The sequence below is a fragment of the Alligator mississippiensis genome, chromosome 4 (assembly GCF_030867095.1).
Source record: "Alligator mississippiensis isolate rAllMis1 chromosome 4, rAllMis1, whole genome shotgun sequence".
Lineage (NCBI taxonomy): Eukaryota > Metazoa > Chordata > Crocodylia > Alligatoridae > Alligator > Alligator mississippiensis.
The window spans coordinates 108972627-108993299 of record NC_081827.1 but is presented as its reverse complement, the minus strand read 5'-3'; the positions used below and the strand labels follow the sequence as shown (position 1 = coordinate 108993299).

At 42.4% G+C, this 20673-nt stretch overlaps 1 protein-coding gene across 5 annotated transcripts in view; it reads left to right on the top strand.

Annotated features, from left to right (window-relative positions):
• TRIM24 (tripartite motif containing 24) overlaps positions 1–20673 on the top strand; it is a 110352-nt gene that overhangs the window by 81725 nt on the left and 7954 nt on the right. For 3 of the 5 annotated variants that reach the window (XM_059726457.1, XM_059726459.1, XM_059726458.1), the window contains exons 11-18: positions 1206–1385; positions 4556–4691; positions 7393–7465; positions 8772–8834; positions 9000–9168; positions 9771–10084; positions 14292–14424; positions 18963–19037. In XM_059726457.1, the coding sequence (XP_059582440.1) occupies positions 1206–1385; positions 4556–4691; positions 7393–7465; positions 8772–8834; positions 9000–9168; positions 9771–10084; positions 14292–14424; positions 18963–19037 (1143 nt within the window). Of the gene's footprint in view, positions 1–1205; positions 1386–4555; positions 4692–7392; positions 7466–8771; positions 8835–8999; positions 9169–9770; positions 10085–14291; positions 14425–18962; positions 19038–19832; positions 20050–20673 lie in introns of all 5 variants that reach the window. The other 2 variants (XR_009461754.1, XM_014606554.3) reach the window with 2 other exon arrangements.

Genomic DNA, 20673 nt, shown 5'->3' with positions numbered 1-20673 from the left:
GACACTGCAGTCAATGGACTGGCTAGTTCACTTGTAACCAGGCAAAAGCTTAATTAAGCATCTACAACGATACTTTGGAGTTAGACAAATCTGGAGTCTTATAGATGAAGAGAGGAAATAAACTGTGGGCTTCTGATCAAATGATCAATCCCAAGCTGATCAGTGGTTGAAGTGTAGTAAAATTAAATACATCAGATACATTTAGTGCCTCAGTGAGGCAAGCATGTATTAAACAGCGTATTGATGTACATTTGTTCAATATTTTGAAGAAAAAAAATGCAGATTATCAAATCACCATAGAAGGACTCTTGTCTGTGACCTGAAAAATGGTAAAATAGGACCATGGTACTTCTTGCAGTGACCTCAGTTGCATCAGAGAGGAACTTTGAAATGAACTGAAAAAAGCTGTACAGCCCATATTAGAACCTGTAGTAACAAGAAGCACCTGAATCTGTTTGTGAGCTTCTGAAAGAGTAGTCTTTGTAAGTCTCTGTCTCAAGTATTTTCATTATGCTGTAAAGTCTCCTGGAACCCAACTATTAAACAGAATTACTGGAGAAGAATTGTGCAGAATCAAAATCTGCTTTCAGTTATATCTATGAAATTTTAGATCTAAGCAAGGGTGAAATTTGGCCTGACTTGACTTTTTCATTCTTGTTATTGGGTCAGTACAGTTGTTGCTGGCTAGAGTCCCAATCAGTGCTTCGTTTTTGTTTTGCTTCATTTTTCTGCTTGACAAATAACATAAGAACCTCTTGGATTCAAGTACCCAATATTTCCAACTGAACAACCTGGTTTGTAATACTAAAAATATAAGAGCAATGTCATATTCAGCTTATTATCTGTAATACGTTCATGCTACTAAAACTATTATAGTCAATATTGTGCCAATGAACTCACAGGCATATTAATGCATATTAATTTCAGGGGGCAGGGTTTTTTTAATTTTAAAAATATTATTTGTTTCTTCTCCATCTTATTTCTCTTCTGCTTCTCTTCTTCCTATGTCTTGAGTGCCTTGTTTTTGAAAATTGATGGCTGCAGAGTAAATAAAGTTTTCAGCTCTGCTTCCAGCTCATTCAGCTAACATGCTTGCATAGCTCACCCATTCCTTGGTGTCCATATACATAACAGACATCTATTATGCAAAGCAGGAATAGTGAGTTGTGGGTTTTCATTTTTCTTTTTCTTTTTCTTTTTTTTAGTGGCAGATCAGCAGTGGACAAACTTCAGCTGCCCCATCAACTGCAAGTAGCACAACATCCACCCCATCCAGTCCCACAGTTACTAGTGCTGCAGGATATGACGGAAAGACGTATGGTCCACCTCTGATAGATTTGAGTTCTCCACTGGGTAGCTCCTATAACCTACCTTCTCTTCCTGATGTAAGGGTAACATGCAAACAGTTTACAGTTTTTATTTTAAAGTGAGGTCAGTGTGCATGAAAGGTGAACAGTCTTGCAGACTGAAATTCTATTTTCTGCCTTTCCAAAATGATGCAATGTAGAAAGCAACAGTCCAGATTTGCCTGCATGGTCCTGGAAGTGTTTCAGTACTATTCAGGAGGGACTGCCATAAAATGTTAGATCTATCAGAGTGACAGTGCATATTGTGGCTGCACTCTTCTTATATAGATGCATACTGGCCTTAATCGTCCATCATCTTGAGGTACTGTCCACAAAATTGGATTTCCTTAACTTTGAGTACCAATGACCACAGTAAGATTTGGTGATGTTATATGATAAACCTAAAACCTTTAATATATGCCTGAAACTTCCAGTTTCTTGAAAAAAATGCCTTAAGTCATTCATCTTTTTCATTACCTTTAGAGTGGGGGGTAGGAATGAGGAGCTCATCTTTCTCCTCAACATTTGTGTGTTCAGGGGAGGGAGCTTTATAAATTTAGTGTTTATTATGTAAGGGAGACTTACTGCTTGTAAGCACTCATTGGTTGATCCATTGTAAATGTTTCATTTGTCCACTCCTGTTGTGTAGTAAGTGAATCAATTGCTCGCTCTTAAATGAAAGAGTTGATAAATTATTAGTTAACTCCCACTTACTAAGAGACAGAGTGCATACATAAAACAGGGACTGGAGATTCAGCTGACCTGCAGCAAGTCTCTTTGTATCTTTTTCAATCAATAATAGTTTTATTAGAGGCCCAAACTAGACAACTACATCAGAAATTTTTAGCTTTAAGGAATCTACTTCATTGTGCAGAAAAAAGTAGACTTATTTGCAAACTTTTGAAAACTGTCTTAATTTTCATGCTTTATTGTGGTAACTTGTCACCAGAATCTCCCTATTTCTCCCTTCTGTCTCATGTTTTCCCTAATGTAGTCTCAGACCTTAAATAGATTACCTGATTTTTTATTTTTTTTTAACTGAATGCATTGACACAGATATTGTGACAACACAGTACAATGAGGTATCTGGATATGAATAGATTTCCAAAAAACATATCATGTGTGAATGTTTTAAATTCGGTTCCCAAGTTAAGTTGTTCAGTTTTCTAGTTGAACAGTATTGTTCTACAGCACTAGGGTTTCAAAAGGCCATCTCTTTTGTTCAGTTTGTATAATAGTCAAAGCAAATGATGTTTTTACTGTATTTACTCAAATCTAAGATGAGGCTTTACAGTATTTCCCCAAAGGGGTGTGGGAGGGCTTGTCTTAGAGTTGCATACAAAGCGGGGGGGGGGAGGGGTGGCTGTTGCAGCTCTGACTTCGGCCCTGAACCTGGGATGGGGCCAGTCAGACCTGTAGCAGCTGCCTGCTGCTGCTGCCCCCTCTCTCCCCGCAGCCTTTGCTTCCCTTCTGTATTTCTGCTCCACCTGCCAAACCCCTCTCCTCCCCAACACCCTCTGGCTATGGCTCAAGCTGGGTTACCTCTTTTTGGCATGAGGCACATGGAAACTCTAGCCAGTGCGAAGGCTGAGCTTCCATGTGCTGTGCTCTAGAAGGAAACAGAGCCCTAGCAGCATCTGACAATAAGTGTGTGTGTTGGGGGGGGGGGGTGTCCTGGTGGCAGCAAGGAAGACAGCAGAGCTGCAGGGGGAGGAAGTTCAGGGGTAGAAAGCACTGGGACTGCCTGATTTCCCTTGCCACTGCTTTCCCTCATGTAGCAGTGGGAGATGGACAAATTCAAGACAACCCTCTGATAAATAGTAAGGCTGTGCAAAGCTTCAGGTGATGATTCGATTCGGAGATTCGGCCCAGTTTGGTAGCCAAATCTCAATCTGAATCGAATCAGGCGAATAATTAAAAGGTCCAAATCGATTCAAAGCTCTCTGAATCTTCAGAAAAGATTTGGAGAGCTTTGATTTGGACAGTCCCTGGTGGCTGCAGCAGGACTAGGAGCTGGTAAGTAGGGGGTGGGGGAGGGGCACCTGGGAGGAAGGGGGAGGGGGCCACGCCCCATCCTCTCTCTACCCCCCCCCCGGACCCCTGCCTGCTCCCCCAACCCCCCCATGGCTGCCCTGCCCAGCCTAGCTCCCAGTACTTTAAAAAAAAAAGCCCCCACCCACCAGTGCTACTGGGTAGGGGGGCAATCCCCACTGCCCCATGCCATGTGAGGGGCTCTTCCATAAGCCCTCTGGCCCCGCATCACTCCCCCAGCCCCCCCATAGCTGCCTCGCCCACCCCAGCTCCATCCCTTTAAGAAAATAAACCACCAGGACTCACCGCTCCTGCAATAGTCTCAGGGCTTCGGGGGGCTCCTCACATGGCAGGGGGGCAGCGGGGATCGCTGCCCCCCACCAGCAGGAACAGTGAGTCTGGGTTTTTTCTCTTTCCTTAAAGAGCCTGAGTCACAGCGGGCAGGGCAGCCGCAGGGGCGGGGAGTGTTCAGAGGGCTCATGTAGAGCCCCCCATGCAGCGTGGGGATTGTCCCCCTCCTGTCAGCACCTGGTGAGTAATGACTTTTTTTTTTTTTCTTCCAAGTGCCGGGAGCTGGGGTGGTCAGGGCAGCCATTGCTGGGCTTGGCTGATTTTGGAAATTCAGCTGATTCAGCAGCAGCTGAATCTCCGAATCAGATTCGGCCGAATTGAATTGGGACAGTGATTCGAATCACCTAATTGAATCGCTGTCCCCCGAATTGCCCGAATCCGAATCCAAAGTGAATCCTAGCCACTTTGCACAGGCCTAAATTAAATACCTGGAAAATTATAAATTATAAATCTTCCATATATAGAATCTAATTAGTGGCGTGTCATCTTACATTCAGGGTTGACTTAATTTTGAGTAAATACAGTGCATTAGAGTAAGCTTTGTCTAAAAAAAAATAAACATATCATTCTTGTGTCATAGCTGAAAAGACAACCAGTTAACTGACCTTTGTCTGGTTTTACTGAATATGCATGACCTCTGGATGTGCTCAAGCACAGGTGAAACATGGGTAGCGTCTTATCAGGTAATTTGTGAATTGATCAGTTTCACACTAAATGAAATGAACACGTTGAAAGAGGGTTTGGAAATGCAAACTAAAATAATGTTTACCATGTCTACATACAAAAGATTCTATCCTAATGTTGATGGGTTTTTTTCATCTTTTTAGATTGATTGTTCGGGAAACATTACACTGGACAATATTGTGAGGAAAGATGGCATTGTAGAGCATACACAGCCAAAACCCCTTTCAAACAGAACTGTCCAGTCTCCAAATTCATCAGTGCCATCTCCAGGCCTCTCTGGTATGGTAGCTACTTGGTTTCACTATGACTTTCAGTTTACCTGATATAGTAGGGAATAAAACATATGAAACGCTTTACTTGTTGATCTCAAAATGTTCATTTGTTTTACTGCGTTATAACTGTCTTCTAATCCAGCAGTTCTCAACCTTTTTTCTACCAGGACCCATTTGTAAACATCGATGGCCAGTCCTGACCCAGTAAATAGTTTAAGTAGAAAACAGCCCCCTGGCCCTGCTGGTGCCCCTCACTTCCAACCCACAGCCCCCCACCTCCACAGCTCTGCTGGTGCCCCTCACTCTTGACCCGCTGCCACCTGCCCCTGGGCCTCCAGTGTGTTTGGGTGGTGGCCCCCCAGTTTTGTGTTCACAGTAGGCAGACTGGCACAGGCAGGAGCTGCCTCTGGCCCAGTGGCTGGGACCCAGTGCAGGTGGGGAGAGTGGGGCAGTGAGACTTATTGCTGCCACCACTGGGACCTTGCTGTCAGTAGTGCTGGGAGTAACAGGGGGGGTGGGGGGCTGAGGGCTGTGCTACCCTCACCTCCTCCCACTGCCAGTTGCTCGTGCACTGGGCTGCAGCTCTACCCCGTCGTCATGGCCCGCCTGCCACTGCCACTCCCCTCAGGGTGCTTGCACTGCCCGCCACCCCACCTCTCCCCTGGGGCAGAGCATGGCCTGAAGGGGAGCAGCAGTCAGGCCATTGTGGTAGGGTAGACCAACAGCCCAATGTGCAAGTGACTGGCAGTGGGAGGAAGTGAGGGCAGCACAGGGCCTTCCCCTCCCCACCCTATTTGTTACTCATTGTGCTGTTGGCATTGCAGCTGGTGAGGGAGTGGCAGCAGCAATGAGTCTTGCTGCTCCGCTCTGCCCTCTCACATTGGATCCTGCCTGCTGGGCTGCAGCCCTGGGCCCACTGTGGGCACACAAATCTGGAGGGTCATGTGCTCCCCCCCCCGGATGCACTGTGTCCCCCCGCCTCATAGACTTACCTGCAGTGAGCTGCAGGAGCTGCTCTCTACACTGCCTGGCTGTCATGTCCATGTGTGCACATGCACGTGGCACCCCCAAGGCTGATTGCCTTCCTCCTACTCCTCCAGCCCCAAACAGTCCCTTGCAGGCTGGAACTCTGCCAGCCTAAAGGGGAAACCTGTGTTTTCCCATGTTTTTCTCCTTTTAAAGGAGAATCCATTTTTAAAGTTTGTTAGTGACCCTTTCATATATTTTTGTAACCCACTTTTGGGTCATGACCCACAGGCTGAGAAACCCTGGTCTAATCCATTTCAAATGCTGGGAAATTCAGGGTAAGGGAGAAGGCTGAAAAAGAGGAAATAGGAGATGTGCACCTGGCTCATGCTTAACATTGTAGACAGAGGTGAATGGCCAGAACTTAAGAAATATTGTGGAGCAAAAAGTAACAAAATTTAGACACTGTTTGCATGTGAAGCTGCAAAGTGAGGATAGAGTAAAAGCTAATGCCAAGTTTAAACATAAGTGTCTATGTGAAGGAAAGGGGGTAGCATCTATAGTGACTGTAAGAATTAAGTAGCTGGTGATGAAATTCAAATTTGGGACTGGCATTAAACTAACTGTGGCAAGGCATCCAAGAGAAGAAGAATGAGATGAAGAATTGATGAGAAGTGGAGAGCTAGTTTTGTGGAATATTATTTGTTTGCTACCTGATGATAGCTGCAGCCACGTGAGCAGATATGTTGTTCAGGAAAAGGAGTTAGTGCAGGAGAAATGTGGGCCAATGATGGAATTCTATGGACATGCAAAAGATAGCCCTGAAAGAAGCTGAATGACAGAGAGAGAAAGAAAACCAGGAACAGAAATCTCTTTCGTTGTGTATTTAAATGGCACAAAGGTATATAAGGGGCAATTCTCCCTGCAGTGTGGACACACAAACATGCTACTTTGTAGACTGTGTGTGTGCAGTATGCTGTATATTGGCTGGGCTGGCACACAGGCCCATTCCAGATATGTATTCGCATCTCATCTGCTAATGCAGTACATAATGTAGCTGTCCAGAAACCTGCAGTTTGTGGGTGCTATTTGGGAAGAGGAAGAAGGGGCCTTCCCATATTTTAGTTCCTATAGACAAGTGATTAGGATACTTGCCCTGGGACCTATTTTAGGCTTTCCCCACTCAGAGGAGATTTGAACCTGTTTCTGACTGACTTCACAGCATGATACTCTAACCATTGTGCCACAGTTTAGGTATTACTCACATAATTCTCCAGCAGTCTTTTTGAAGCTGTGCTCCTGCCACTTGCATTCAGTAGCTATTAGATAATAAAGATAGAGAGTAATGCAATGAGATTTGTGCCCTACTGGAAGCAGGGGTCTAGAACCCAGAGCCTGCACCAAGCCAGCATCCATTCGACTGAGTTTGTTCTTTTCTCCTGTCCCTAATTCTTTCTCTTGAGTGCCTAGTGGGGCAGCTTCTAAAGATTTTTAAGTGCAGAATGGACAAAGATTTCTTTGGCTTGTTTAGATGGAGATATTCCTTCCTTGAGCCAGGAGCTGAATTAGATGACCTTCTGAGTTCCCTTCCAGCCCTTTCTTTTTTATGATTTTGTGATCACAACTTAAAAATGAAAACTTTTATAGAAATCCCTTTGTGTTTCTTGAACTAGAAATCAAGTGTAAGATAATTTGTTTGCACAAACCTGTCCTTATTTCTAATTTCATTTCTGATATTCTAGGAGCAGTAAGCATGACTAATATCCATCCTCCAATTCGCTCACCCAGTGCTTCTAGTGTCGGAAGTAGAGGCAGGTAAGCAGAGTAGATTTGGGGGAGGGGGAAGCATAGCTTCAGTCTCAGCAACAGTGTGTGCAGCCTGACCTATTGTTAATTTCTACCAGTAATTAATTATGAAATTTGCCATGCCCTGCTGATGTTGAGAAATTCGTTCTTGTGCCTTTATTATACTATTGTCAAGGCCTAGAATACTCACTTCATGTTGGTTTTATTAATAGCACATGAAAGATTAAATAGTAGATTAAAGCGGTAGCCATGAAACTAATAGCAAACTCAAATATTTGTTTTTATAATCATATGCTGTAAATAATGATATAAAATTCAGGACAATCTCAGTTGTATTTTTAAGAGTCTGTGAACCTGAAATTCCTCAGTGAACCATAAATGACTTTAGATTTAGGGAATTAGCCTTACAAGAGGATTAACATTAAAGAGCTTTTTGCCATAATACAGTTGGTTAAGTAAGCACTGGATATTTAGAGAAAGAGCCTGCAAAAAGTTGTATACCAGGAGTGATGGAATATTAATGAACAAAATAGGGTTAATCGGGATTACCTAAAGGGAGCAGAGACATTAATATGTTCCAATAAATTAGAGCATTACAGCTAACAGAATTTTTCATGCTGAGTATGGCTGTACTCCTTGATGTAGAAATCCAAATACTTGTAACAGTCTATATCTTAATTAGGCTTGGCAGAATTTGATTTTTATTTTATTTTAATAATCTCAACAGATAATATTGAAGTTTATTTTTAAACATTTATTTCAACTTCTAGCGATTTAAATTTTCAGGGGGTGTGAGGAGCAGAGTCTGTATTAGTGAAAGTATACAAAGCCCCTCATCTGCTTTGTCATTTTCTCTTCCTTTGTTCCCAGTCCCCTGGGGTTTCTGGGAGTTCAGTGCAAACTACAGTCAGCATGGTCTGCTCCCCCTATTGTTACACAGTATCACCCATCATTTTTCTTACCTTCTCTTTCCATACATTTTGATTATTATCAATGGAAATGTATTTTTTTTTTTTTTTTATTGGTCTGTGAGTATGAGGTGAAATAAATATTTATCTGTGCTTATCGGTAAAAATCATATCCTGCCAAACCTACTGTTACTCTATTGCATTTATGCAGTAAATGCTGTAGAGGACTTGTATGGTTATCTTAAGATAAAATCGCTGGATTTCAGAACGTATATACGTCAGCTAAACAAACAAAGTTTTGGGTTCTGTATTTTCAGTTTTGTATATCTTTTTTTATTATAGGTTTTGCCCAAGAGTATAGTGACATAGAGATTTGTTCTGAAATCACACTCTTTAATTCTTTTCAGGATTGTATTTATAAAGGGGAAAAAAGACATTACTGTAATCCCAATGAAAAATAACCAAAAAAGGTAGGAACCACGGCTAGGACTTGTTCCTTGGTGAAATTTGCTGGATTGCACAGAATCTGGAGAATGGAAAATACTGTAAAATCTATGGATTCCAGATACCATCCCCATGCAGATGATATACATTCTTACTGTGCCTTATTTCTTTTTCATCCTCCTCCTCTACAGCTCTGGCTCATCCAGCAGACCACCTGGAGCTGATTCTACCCACAGAGTCCCTGTTGTCATGTTGGAGCCAATCAGGATTAAACAGGAATCTAGTGCACCAAGTGAGAACTATGATTTCCCAATTGTCATAGTAAAACAAGAAACAGATGAAGAATCCCGTCCTCGAAATGTAAATTTAAAAATTAAAAAAATTCCTTTGAGTTTTTGGTGTGGAGGATAACTTGCTCTTATGGGAGATAGAAATTATAACTGTATTTTGTTAGAGTGGGATTTTAGGCCTTATTAAAAAGAGGGCATAATATTATTAATGTTTAAAAGTTAAATTTTATAGTTAAATTTAGTTGCCTGAAAAACTGAAATGATCAGACTGCTGTCAGCCCCTGGAGATCCGAGAGACAGAGAGAAGTCTGCAGACACTAACTTTGATTCAGGACATGTTTGGAGGTGTTTCTAATTTGAGTAGTATACTCAGTATTGGGAAGTTAAACATGTAAGGCATCAAAACACAGTATCCTTTTTTCTATTGGAGGCTTCTTAAATTTCAAAGCTAACTCGTTGTGGTCCTGTTTTACTGTTGTCTATATTTGATTGGCTGAAATCTGAAGAACAATAATAACTCCTGTTTAGATATCACAAGGGACATGACTATATATATGTTACATAAACAGAGCGAAAAAAGAAGCATTATTTTATTTAATATTTTTGTATTGCTAATCTACCCAACAACAGGGTGTGCACATACCTCTAAGTTGTCTTTGCCTCTTTCTACAGGCCAACTTTTCAAGAAGCATACTTACCTCATTGTTGTTGGATAACAATCATAATTCCTCTTCTGATGAAACTGTTTTAAGAACAGATGCTCCAGATAGCACAGGTGACCAACCAAGGATACTTCAGGAGAGCACATCTAATGGAAAGACAACATGGATAGGTGCCTCTCACATTGGGGATAGCAGAAAAGAGGATGACCCCAATGAGGACTGGTGTGCAGTGTGTCAAAATGGAGGGGAGCTCCTTTGTTGTGAGAAATGTCCAAAAGTATTCCACCTTACTTGTCATGTCCCTACACTGATGAACTTTCCAAGGTAAGAGTTACCTAATTAATTTCATCCACCTTTTCCCCAAAAGGAATAATTTTGGGGTTATGAGTTAGAAACTTTCAGCTTCAAATGACTACAGTTGAAATTTGAGTTAGTGAAAGCCAGGCTACTTATTAGCGTAAAAGTGACGTGGTCACAATGGACTAGAAATTGTGAAAAGCAAGGATTTCTTGGGGTAGTATCTTTTACTGGACCAACTGTATAGTTGGGATAAAGTTAGACAAGTTTTTGAATGCAAGTTCTTCTTCAGGTCACTGACATTGCAAGACTGCAGAATAGCAGACTGTTGGCTAAAGTGTTGTTTTAGTACACTAACTTTAGAAATACCAGTGAGAACGCTAAACACTATTTCCAATTACCACTAACACTACACAGATAGATTTGCTTTTTATTTTTTTAATTTTCAGGCTGAACTGAAAGAAGAATAATGTCTTACATTCAACAGCGTGTCTAATTCTATTCCAGCTATACAGTTGGTCCGATTAAAAGATATCACATAAGAAATGCTTGTCAGAATATATAGTGAAATTTGAGTTGTAACTTTTAACTCTTGCTGCTGCAAGAACCAATATAAAATACTGTACTTGCTTGGCAATTAAACAAAATTACTTATATAGGCCATCTATTATTATCTGGAGCTACCAAAGTAGGCCATAGAATTACTAGTCTGTTGCAGGGTCTTTAAGGTCAACAGAAACTTTTAAATGCAAAAAAACACCCAAAGAATGTGTTTAAAGAAAAAGATCTGCTGGTACAGTATTAAACAAAGCTGTAGTTCAACTGTAGGACATCGTGTTTGGTGTTGAGATAATTACTACCTCATTCCATGCTCTGGACAGTGAGATTTATGTCTATAGACCTTCTAGATTTGCCTGTTAAGGACCAGGTACTAAATTTGCTCAGTCCAGTTTGAAAGTTCAGAAAGTATGAAGTAATTTGTCTCTGTAGTGCTGATAGTAATTGGAAATACAGTAAAAGCTGTGCTATCTGGCATCTTACAAGCCGGCATGCTTTACTAACCAGCATGCTGGCTTGTAAAATAGTGAAACCAGAAGTGCCTACTGCAGCACTTCCGGTTTCTCCGAGCCTCCACGGCCGGGGGCAAAAAGCCTGCACTGCCGAGCCCCCGTGGTCCGGGGGCGTAACAGGCTGCGCGGGGCTTGCGGGACGGGCAGCGATGCAGCAGGAGGGACAGCGATGCCATGGGAGGAGCAGAGGGATACCCCAGATGCGGGGGGAGAAGCAGCAGCTGGGGCCGCTCAATTTAACCGGAATATTTTGTTATCTGGCATCCCCCGTTACCAGGGGATGCCGGAGACAACAGAGCTTTTACTGTAGTCTTATTGTTCTCTTTGGTATTTCATAGTTACTTTGCTAAAATAACACTTTTTGTGAGACTCTAGTATAGAAGTCCTGCATAAAAGACTTAGGTAATGTTAAATGATATCTCTTATCATTTGGTCTTTGAACAGTGATTTTGTGTAAAATACTAGGGTTTTTATCATTGGTGTTGGTTTATCACTTTTTTAAAAAGTATCACAACTGCATCATAATTCATGCAGAGCAGGGGTGTCAAACTCATTTAGACTACAAGGCAGACCTGGATCCATCTCCAGCAGCAGTGTTAACTGCTACTGTATCAGTTTAGGAAGCTCCAGGGATTACCACAGCTATCACTTTCTCTGTTGCTAATTCCCAGAATTTAACAGTATGCCCTGCCACTGCTTGCCCCATCCCTGAAGTCCAAGACCCCTTAAGAACCTCACAGAAGGTTAATTTACAACATCTTGCATTTCTCACCTCTGCTTACACATGGCTGAGCAAGATGATTCTTGAATACCATACTTAGTTTCTGTATGCTATTATTATGCCGTTTTACCTTTTGAACTTCAGATTGTGGGGCCCTCTTCTTTTGCTAATCCAAAAAGCCAGTTGCAGTGCTTTTAGGCCTTTCTTGGAAATTAATGCATAATGTTTTTTAGCCCTCTTTAGTCAGAGAACTGCAGTCACTAATATTGGTTTTCACTTGATCTCTACCTGCTGAACACAGCACCTGCCATAGCATTACCCGAATGGGATAAAGACTGTTTCAGTCTTCTTCCTCCTCTTCAACATCTGTCCTGTTCTTCTCAAATTACAAATGTGTTCCTGTTTCTTATCATTGATTCCACCTGCTTGTACAGCTATGGACCGTTTTCCTCTTCCTATTCACGGCTTGCAAATCTTTGTCCTGAATTGTTCTTCTTCAGGTGCATCCTGGATCCTTATCAGTCTGCTAAATACCAGGACCTCTACTCTACCGTGTCTGTCTGTATTTTAACAATAATGGTCACAATAGTGATCTGACCATTCTATCCTCTCCTGACTCTTTTCAGATTTCCCTGATCATTTATTCAATGTTTCTTTTACCAGGTGGCATTCCTCCACTCTCCAAATCTCTGTGGAAATCCCATGTACCTCAAGCCCATGACACCCAGCCCACTTTACATTCCTGCTTCTCCCTTTGTATTCTCAAGTTAACTTCATGTGATTGCAAAACTTTGGCTCCTCTTTATGTCAGTGATATGCACATTTCTGTCTCTGTTGTTATGTTTATCTTCTATTTGTTTTGACATCTTCTGATGATAACACCCAACTACCTTGCAATCAAATTTTATGTGACCAAAACCTGAATTCCTGATTATTTCCTCTAAAACTCTCTGCATCACATCCTATCTGCCAGTGTTGACTATATACCATTCTTTCAGTCAGTCAAGCTAATAGTCTCAGAATCCTCTGACTCCTTCCTCTCCCTTAATCTCTGGATCTTTTGCCTCCTGTTTAATGTTTCTAAAACCCACCCTTTACTTTTTGTACAGACACCCACAGCTGTCATCCAAACCCCCACCATTTCATATCTTGAATAGTGCACTTTCTCCCTTACACATCTCCCCTTCTAATAATCTTCCTTTAGCTTCTCCCCCTCTTTTATAACAAGTTTTAATTTCTTGTTTTCATCTTTATGGCTCAGGTGAGATTTTTTTTTTTTTGGCCATGATTTGCCATGATTTAAACACTTTCTTGTGTGGGTATCTTATAACATCTTTGGTTGCTATCCCTCTACTGCAGCTAGCACCCCGCTCCCCTGATCTCGATTCAAGTACTCTAAGTAATATCATCATATAAGTAGCTACTAATTCTCATGAGTTAAAACTGAAATTTGCTCTAGAAATGTTCATTATCTTAAGGTAGGGATTGCAAAAAGTGGAAATGTTTTAATTATCCTAATAAGATACACATACATAAACAAGTAACATAAACTTGCTAAATTGCTACATTATGTATCCAAAGTTCTTAATTGCATTATCAGATGTGTGGTGCAGTGCACATTTGTTACACTTATTTTTCATAATCTGTTAAAGCTAATTTTTTTGGTTCTCTTCATTCCTGTAAAGAAGCCAGTTCAATTTAGCCCTCTTGTGGTTATCCTTACAGGTGCAAGTGTCTATTTGGTTGGTTTGTTTTAAAGTTAAATGATAACCCCTTAGGTTTGCTCAGAACTTTGAGGATATCACAAACTAGGCAGAAAAGGACAGATAGTAAAACTGGCTCAGTTGTGAAATCTTTTTTGCTCTTTCATTTAAAATTGTAGTTTCCTCCCAAGAAAAAAATTGAGATTTAAGAATGAAGAAATTTCATTCTTCCAAGAGGTTGACTACAGTGCCATATATTGCATACCAGTAGCCAGTGCCTGATTTTCATATTTCTAATAAGGAAATAGACTCCTTCAGATACAACATCATCTATTTTTCTGTTTTGATGCTGCTCAGTATTTATATTGCCCACTGTTTGTGCTCTTTACTCCCCCATCTCTTCATTTCTTTTACAGTCTACCTTCTAACCAGAAAATGGACCCACCATTAAAGTTTTAGTTTAAATTGTGAAGCCATGTTTAATGTTTTCAGCTCAGAGGGAAGTAGATACTACTTTTGTTGTTCAATTATTCCAAAAAACTAATTTCAGGGATGAGTGAGCACCTCTTCCAAAGAGGTGTCCTGTTTCTATCCTGGCTTTCTTGTGGTTGCAAGAAAATTGATACAAGAGAAATAAAACAGTAAAATTGTCCAAAAGTATTTGGAAACCCTTTACTCAAGACCTGTAACTTTTGTCATATGTCCAAAGAAATGTCTGGTTTTCTTTCTCCTTTGTTCAGTGGAGAATGGATTTGCACATTCTGTCGGGACTTGTCCAAGCCAGAAGTAGAATATGATTGTGATAACCCCAGTAACAATGCTGAGAAAAGAAAATTGGAAGGATATACAGGATTGGCACCAATTGACCGGAGGGTAAGAATACATTGTTTGTTCAGCCTCTCTACTTGTCAGGCCATTTTGTTGAGGCTTTTTAAACCATGCCTTTGCTGACAGAAATGAGTTCACTAGAGGATTTCTAAATAAGCTCCGGTATCTTGGCAGTACACTTCAAATATGCCCAGCATGTTCTGAGACATGATCTGGTGCTCTGAACCAGAACCAGAGCCAAGAATTACTGAATGTGCTACCCATGCCTCAGTATTGACTACCTCTGTTGCCTCAAGCAAAATAGTCACCATTTCTGCCTTTGTTTCCTTACCTGAACAAATATGGTATAAGACTAACAAAAGTAATTTCAGAATAGAAACCTTAGTGTCCTTTTAAAAAAAGGTTTTTGGTTTTTCTAGTGAGGCTTTATGCATTTCCACTACTAAAAGATGGCCTGATATTGCAGTTGGGTCAGTGGAAATTCTGGAAGCAGTACCTTTTGCAATTCTGAATATTCCAGACTCCAAGCTGTAAAAGAAGGTGCAGTTCTCCAGCCACTTCTGCTCCTTCCACCTGTGGTAGTTTGCAGAACAGAAACCTGGGCTTCCTCTCTTTTTGACTTAACATTTGTTAAGAAAATGTATTAGCCAAAGCCTTTGTTTTCTTTTTTTGTTTGTTTGTTTTTTATTTTGAGCAGATGGTTTAGGCTTAATACTTCTGTCAGTGGTTGTCAGCTGGGGGTATGTGTACCTGTAGGGGTTCTTTAAAATGTCCTAGCGGGTACACAGACCTAAAGTGGCCGATTAAATGCTACATGCGTGGGCACTGACCGGTCGCAGGAGGAGGCATGTGCCCCCCCTGCTAAGGCGGCACCAGTTGCCCATACTTATTTCAGACTAGACACTATCTAGCCATGCTGGGAGAGAGTCATACCCAGACTAGAGATACACAAATAAAGATTTTTTGGGTTGATACCGATGCCCAATTATTGACCAGCCACATTGGCTGATACTGATCCGATTGCCAATGTGCTGCCCGGCAGCTTGGAGAGGACTGTCTGGCTGGTAATTCTGTTGGAGGGAAGAGCCATGGGGGGGCAGCAGATTGAGCCCCCCACGGTGAGGTAGGGAGTGGGGCAGGGGCAGGTGCTGCATAGCTGGAGCAGGGTGAGTGGTAGGATGGAGCCATGGGCAGCTTGTACAGGGGGTGGGGGGCTCCAGTTGCTGCACACACTCCTGGGAGAGGCATGGGGGTTTGCTAGGAAGAGATGGGATCCACCTGACAGGGAAGTGCATCTTCATGGACATGCTCACTAACCTAGTGAGGAGGGCTTTAAACTAGGTTTGCCAGGGATGGAGATAAAAGCGTTAGGTAAGTGGGTGACCTGGAAGAAGCACAAGTGGGAGTGGGCAACAGGGGAGGTGTTCTCATTCTTCCTGAGAAAGTAGGGCAGTCAATCAGCTAGTTTCGTTAGGTGCCTGTACACGAATGCACGGAACCTGGGAAACGAGCAGGAAGAATTGAAAGTCCTCGCACAGTCGTGGAACTACGATGTGATTGGAATAACACAGACTTGGCGGAATAGCATGCATGATTGCAGCACTGTCATGGATGGGTATGAACTGTTCAGGAAGAATAGACAGGGGAGAAGAGGAGGAGTTGCACTTTATGTAAATTATTGGTCAGGGATCCGGTATGAAGCTTTTGGGACAACTTCCTGGTCCAAGTGCTGAAGCAGCCAACTAAGGGTCATGCTCTTCTTGACCTGCTGCTCACAAACAGAAGAATTGGTGGGGAATGTAATAGTGGATGGCAGCAGTGACCATGAGACGATAAAGTTCAGGATCCTGACAAAAGTAAGTAAGGAAAGCAGCAGAGTAAGGACCCTGGACTTCAGAAAACATAGACTTTGACTTGCTCAGGGAACTCATGGGCAGGATCCCCTGGGAAGCCAGGGGAGAGGAGTCCAGGAAAACTGGCTGTACTTCAAAAAAGCCTTACTGAGAGTGCAGGAACAAATCATCCCAATGTGCAAGAAGACTAGCAAGTATGGCAGAAGACCAACTTAGCCTAGCAGGGAACTCTTCAGTGAGCTAAATCACAAAAAGGAAGCTTATAAGAAGCAGAAACTTGGACAAACAACTAGGGAGGAGCATAAGAATATTGCTTGGGCATGCATGGATGAAGTCAGGAAGGCCAAAGCACAGTTGGAGTTGCCACTAGGAAGGGTAACTAGAAGGGTTTCTACCAGTATGTCAGTAACAAGAGGAGGATCAGGGAAAGTGCGAGTTCCTTACTGAATGGCAAAGGCAACCTGGTGACAGAGGATGCAGAAAAGGCTGAAGTACTTAATGCCTTTTTCACTTCAGTCTTTACTGGCAAGGTCAGCACCCAGATTACTTCACAGCACAGTTTGGGGAGGAGATGAGCAGCCAACTGTGGCAAAAGAGCAGGTTAGGAACTATTTAGAGAAGTTGGGCATATGAGTCCATGGGGCTGGATTGGATGTATCCAACGGTTCTGAGGGACTTGGCTGATGTGATTGCACAGCCACTGGCCATCATCTTTGAAAACTCATGGCGATTGGCATAGGTCCCAGATGATTGGAAAAGGGAAAATATATAGTGCCTATATTTAAGAAAGGGAAAAACGAGGATCTTGGGAACTACATGCTGATCGGCTTCACCTTAGTCCCTGGAAAAATCATGGAGCAGGTCCTCAAGAAATCAATTTCTAAGCTCTTGGAGGAGAAGCAGGTGATTAGGAACAGTCAGGATGGATTCACCAAGGGCAAATCATGCCTAACCAACCTGATTGCCTTCTATAAACTGGCTCTGTGGATGTGGGGAGACCAATGGGTGTGGTATACCTTGACTTTAGCAAGCCTTTTGATATGGTCTCCCACAGCATTCTTACAGGCAGGCTAAGGAAGTACAGGTTGGATGAATCAACTGTAAGGTGGATAGAAAACTGGCTGGATCATTGGGCTCAGAGGGCAGTAGTCGATAACTTGATGTCTAGTTGGCATCCAGTATCAAGTGAAGTGCCCCAGGGGTCAGTCCTGGGGCCAGTTTTGTTCCATAGCTTCATCAGTGACCTGGAAGATGGGATGGAGTGCACCCTCAGGAGGTTTGCAGATGACATCAAGCTAGAGGAAGTAGTAGGTACACTGGAGGGTGTGGTTAGGATTCAGAGACTTAGACTAATTGGAAGACTGGACCAAAAGGAATCTCATGCAGTTCAGTAAGGACAAGTACAAAGTCCTGCACTTAAGATAAAACAGTCCGATGCACTGGTACAGGCTGGGGACTAACTGGTTAAGCAGCAGCTCTGCAGAAAAGGACCTTGGGGTTACAGTGGGCAATAAGATGAATATAAGCTAATAGTGTGCCCTTGTTGCCAAGAAGGCTAATGGCATACTGGGCTGCATTGGTAGGAGTGTTGCCAGATGATCAAGGGAAGTTATTCCCCTCTCTTCAGCACTAGTGAGGCCACTTGTGGAGTACTGTGTCCAGTTCCCCAGCCCCCACACACACTACAAAAAGGATATGGACAAATTGGAGAAAGTCCAGCAGAGGGCAGTGAAAATGGTTAGGGGGTTGGAGGGCATGAATTCTGAGAAGAGGCTGAGGGAACTGGGCTTATTTAGTCCAGAGAAGAGAGGGGATTTAATAGCAGTCTTCAACTACCTGGAGAGGGGTTTGAAAGAGGGTGGAGCTAAACTGTTCTCCTAGAGTGTTCTCAGTGGTGGCAGATGACAGAACAAGGAGCAATCGTCTCAAGTTGCAGTAAGGGAAGTTTAGGTTGGATATTAGGAAAAACGTTTTCACTAGGAGGGTGGTAAAACACTGGAACAGGTTACCCAGAGAGGTTGTAGAATCTCCATCCTTGGAGGTTTTTAAGACCCAACTAGACAAAGCCTTGGGTATGATGATCTAGTTGGGGATGGTCCTGCTTTGATCAGGGGATTGGACTAGATGACCTCCTGAGGTCCTTTCCAACCCTAATTTTCTATGAGTCAGTGATTTTTAGAACCATTATTTAAAAGGGCTGACAATCAAAAAGGAAGGACCCCACCTTCATTCTCATTTTCCAGGATGAATTTACAGAACTAGCAGTTAAAGCATCCTTTCCCTCTAATCCTTTTGACCCAAGAGCAGCTTTGTTGTCATGCTTTTGGGATTGAAGAGTAAGAGTCACTGTGGCCTTGCTATCATGGTATAGATGTGCCCCTTCAGTGTAGGCAAGTTATACTCTCCTTCAATTTATTTCCCGATAGGCTATATACTCAATGGCACTAAGGAAAAACAGAATTACACTGTGGGTAATTGAGTATATGTTCTTTCATATTATGAGGCTTCGTAGTGGTATGTGTATGTACACTGAACATGATAAATACCTTGATTTTAAAAGGCAATTAAATTGCTAAGGTCTGGAGCTTCTAAATGTATTTCATTTTTCTAGTGAGGATCATGGCAGCACTAAGTATCTGTTTGAAAAATGTTAATATAATAAATTATAGAAGGTAAAAATGGAGAATTTTCTAATACGCAGCTATTGTCCCTTTTTTCCTTTATGTACAGAAGTGTGAAAGGTTACTGCTGTACCTCTACTGCCATGAAATGAGCCTTGCTTTTCAAGATCCAGTTCCTCCCACGGTAAGTAGATGACCTCCTGAGGTCCCTTCCAGCCCTAATTTTCTAAGTACATAATTTTGCCTTGTGATATTCACTAAAACATGTGGCACCACTGTTGGCATCACTGTTCCCAGTAATAACCCACCATCAGATGGATAAGCTACTTAGCTATTCAGTATACCAAATGTTTGATTTAATTGTTAAGATGGGCAAGGAACAGGCTAACTGTAGTGTTGAAAGTCGAGAGCAATCCCCCATCACCATAAATTACGTAGCTGAGATCCTTGCATTTGGAGGCATTTGTAGACTCTCACAGGGAACAGGCCTTCACCCACTAACTACAGCTACTCATTCAAGGCTGAGAAGACCACGGTATCTCCCTTGCTATGCATGAGAAGTCTAAAGCCAAAAGGCTTGTGATTTGGGTGGTTTTGTCACAAGCCCTGGAATCCTCCAAAAAGTTATATACAGATGAGGAGCAGGGCAGCCTGTACCGGCTCCACCTTATGGAGGGTGGAGCCACACTAATCATATCTGGCCAGGCTAAGGAAGGGAGCTACAGCGGGATTCTAGGTGAACTGTTTGGGTCCCTGTTTGGTGATGTTTGCCGACATTTAAGGCTGATGAGGAAACAGGAATCATTGGAAATGGGAAAGAAAGGTGCAGCTTAGCTGTGGAAGTGAAGAAGAAGTTTAAATGCGTTCAGTGTAGTGGCTGGAAAAAGAGTTGGCATTGAGGGGGACTGTGTATAATGGGCACTGCCATGCATCTTATTCAGATGGGCTGCACTAACCTATCTTTGTGGTATGTTCCTAGCCTTTTCTTTTAGGCTACCTGGCAAGAGAGATACCATGATCAAGGCAGGGGACTTTACACTTTTTGTGGTTGGATCGCATATGATGGATTGTGAACCACTTTTCTGGTCTCTAGATCATTCTGGATCCTAACCCTGCCTTCCAGTGTCTGCAACTTCATCCAACTTGGTGCCATCAGCAAATTTGCTGAGTGTCCTTTTAGTCCCATCATTCAAATCGTAAGTGAAGATATTGAACAGTACTGGCCCCAGGAGAGACCTCCAGGGAGCTCTACTTGATATCTCCTTCCAAGTAAACACTGAGGCATTGACTACTTGTTGGGTACAATCCAACTGTTGATCCAACCAGTTATGTACCCTGTACTTTTGTCTAGTCTGTATTTCCTTAGCTTGTTAGTCAGTATGTCTTGGTTGGCAGTGTCAAAACCTTGCGAAAGTCAAGGTGCATCACATCGAGTACTCTCCCACATCCATACAGCCTGTCACCTGATAGAAGGAAATCATGCTGGTCAGTCCATGCTGGCTGTTCCTGTTCACCTTGTTCTCCTTTCAGTGGGCATGTCTACATGAGACACTGATTGTGCAGTAGCACAATACTATTGTGCAGTAGTGTTATGTCTCAAAAACCATGCCAAGACCATACTGCACAGTAACTCCAGTTACTGCACGTTTATTTAGAATTTGCTTATACAGGTAGTAAATAAATGAGCAGTAAGCACTATGCAGTACCAGCTCGTGTAAACACACCCGTGATTCTCAAGAGATTCCTTGAGGACCTGCTCCATGACCTTTCCAGGTATCAAGGTCAGGTTGATTGGTCTAATTCCTCAGAACCTCCTTCTT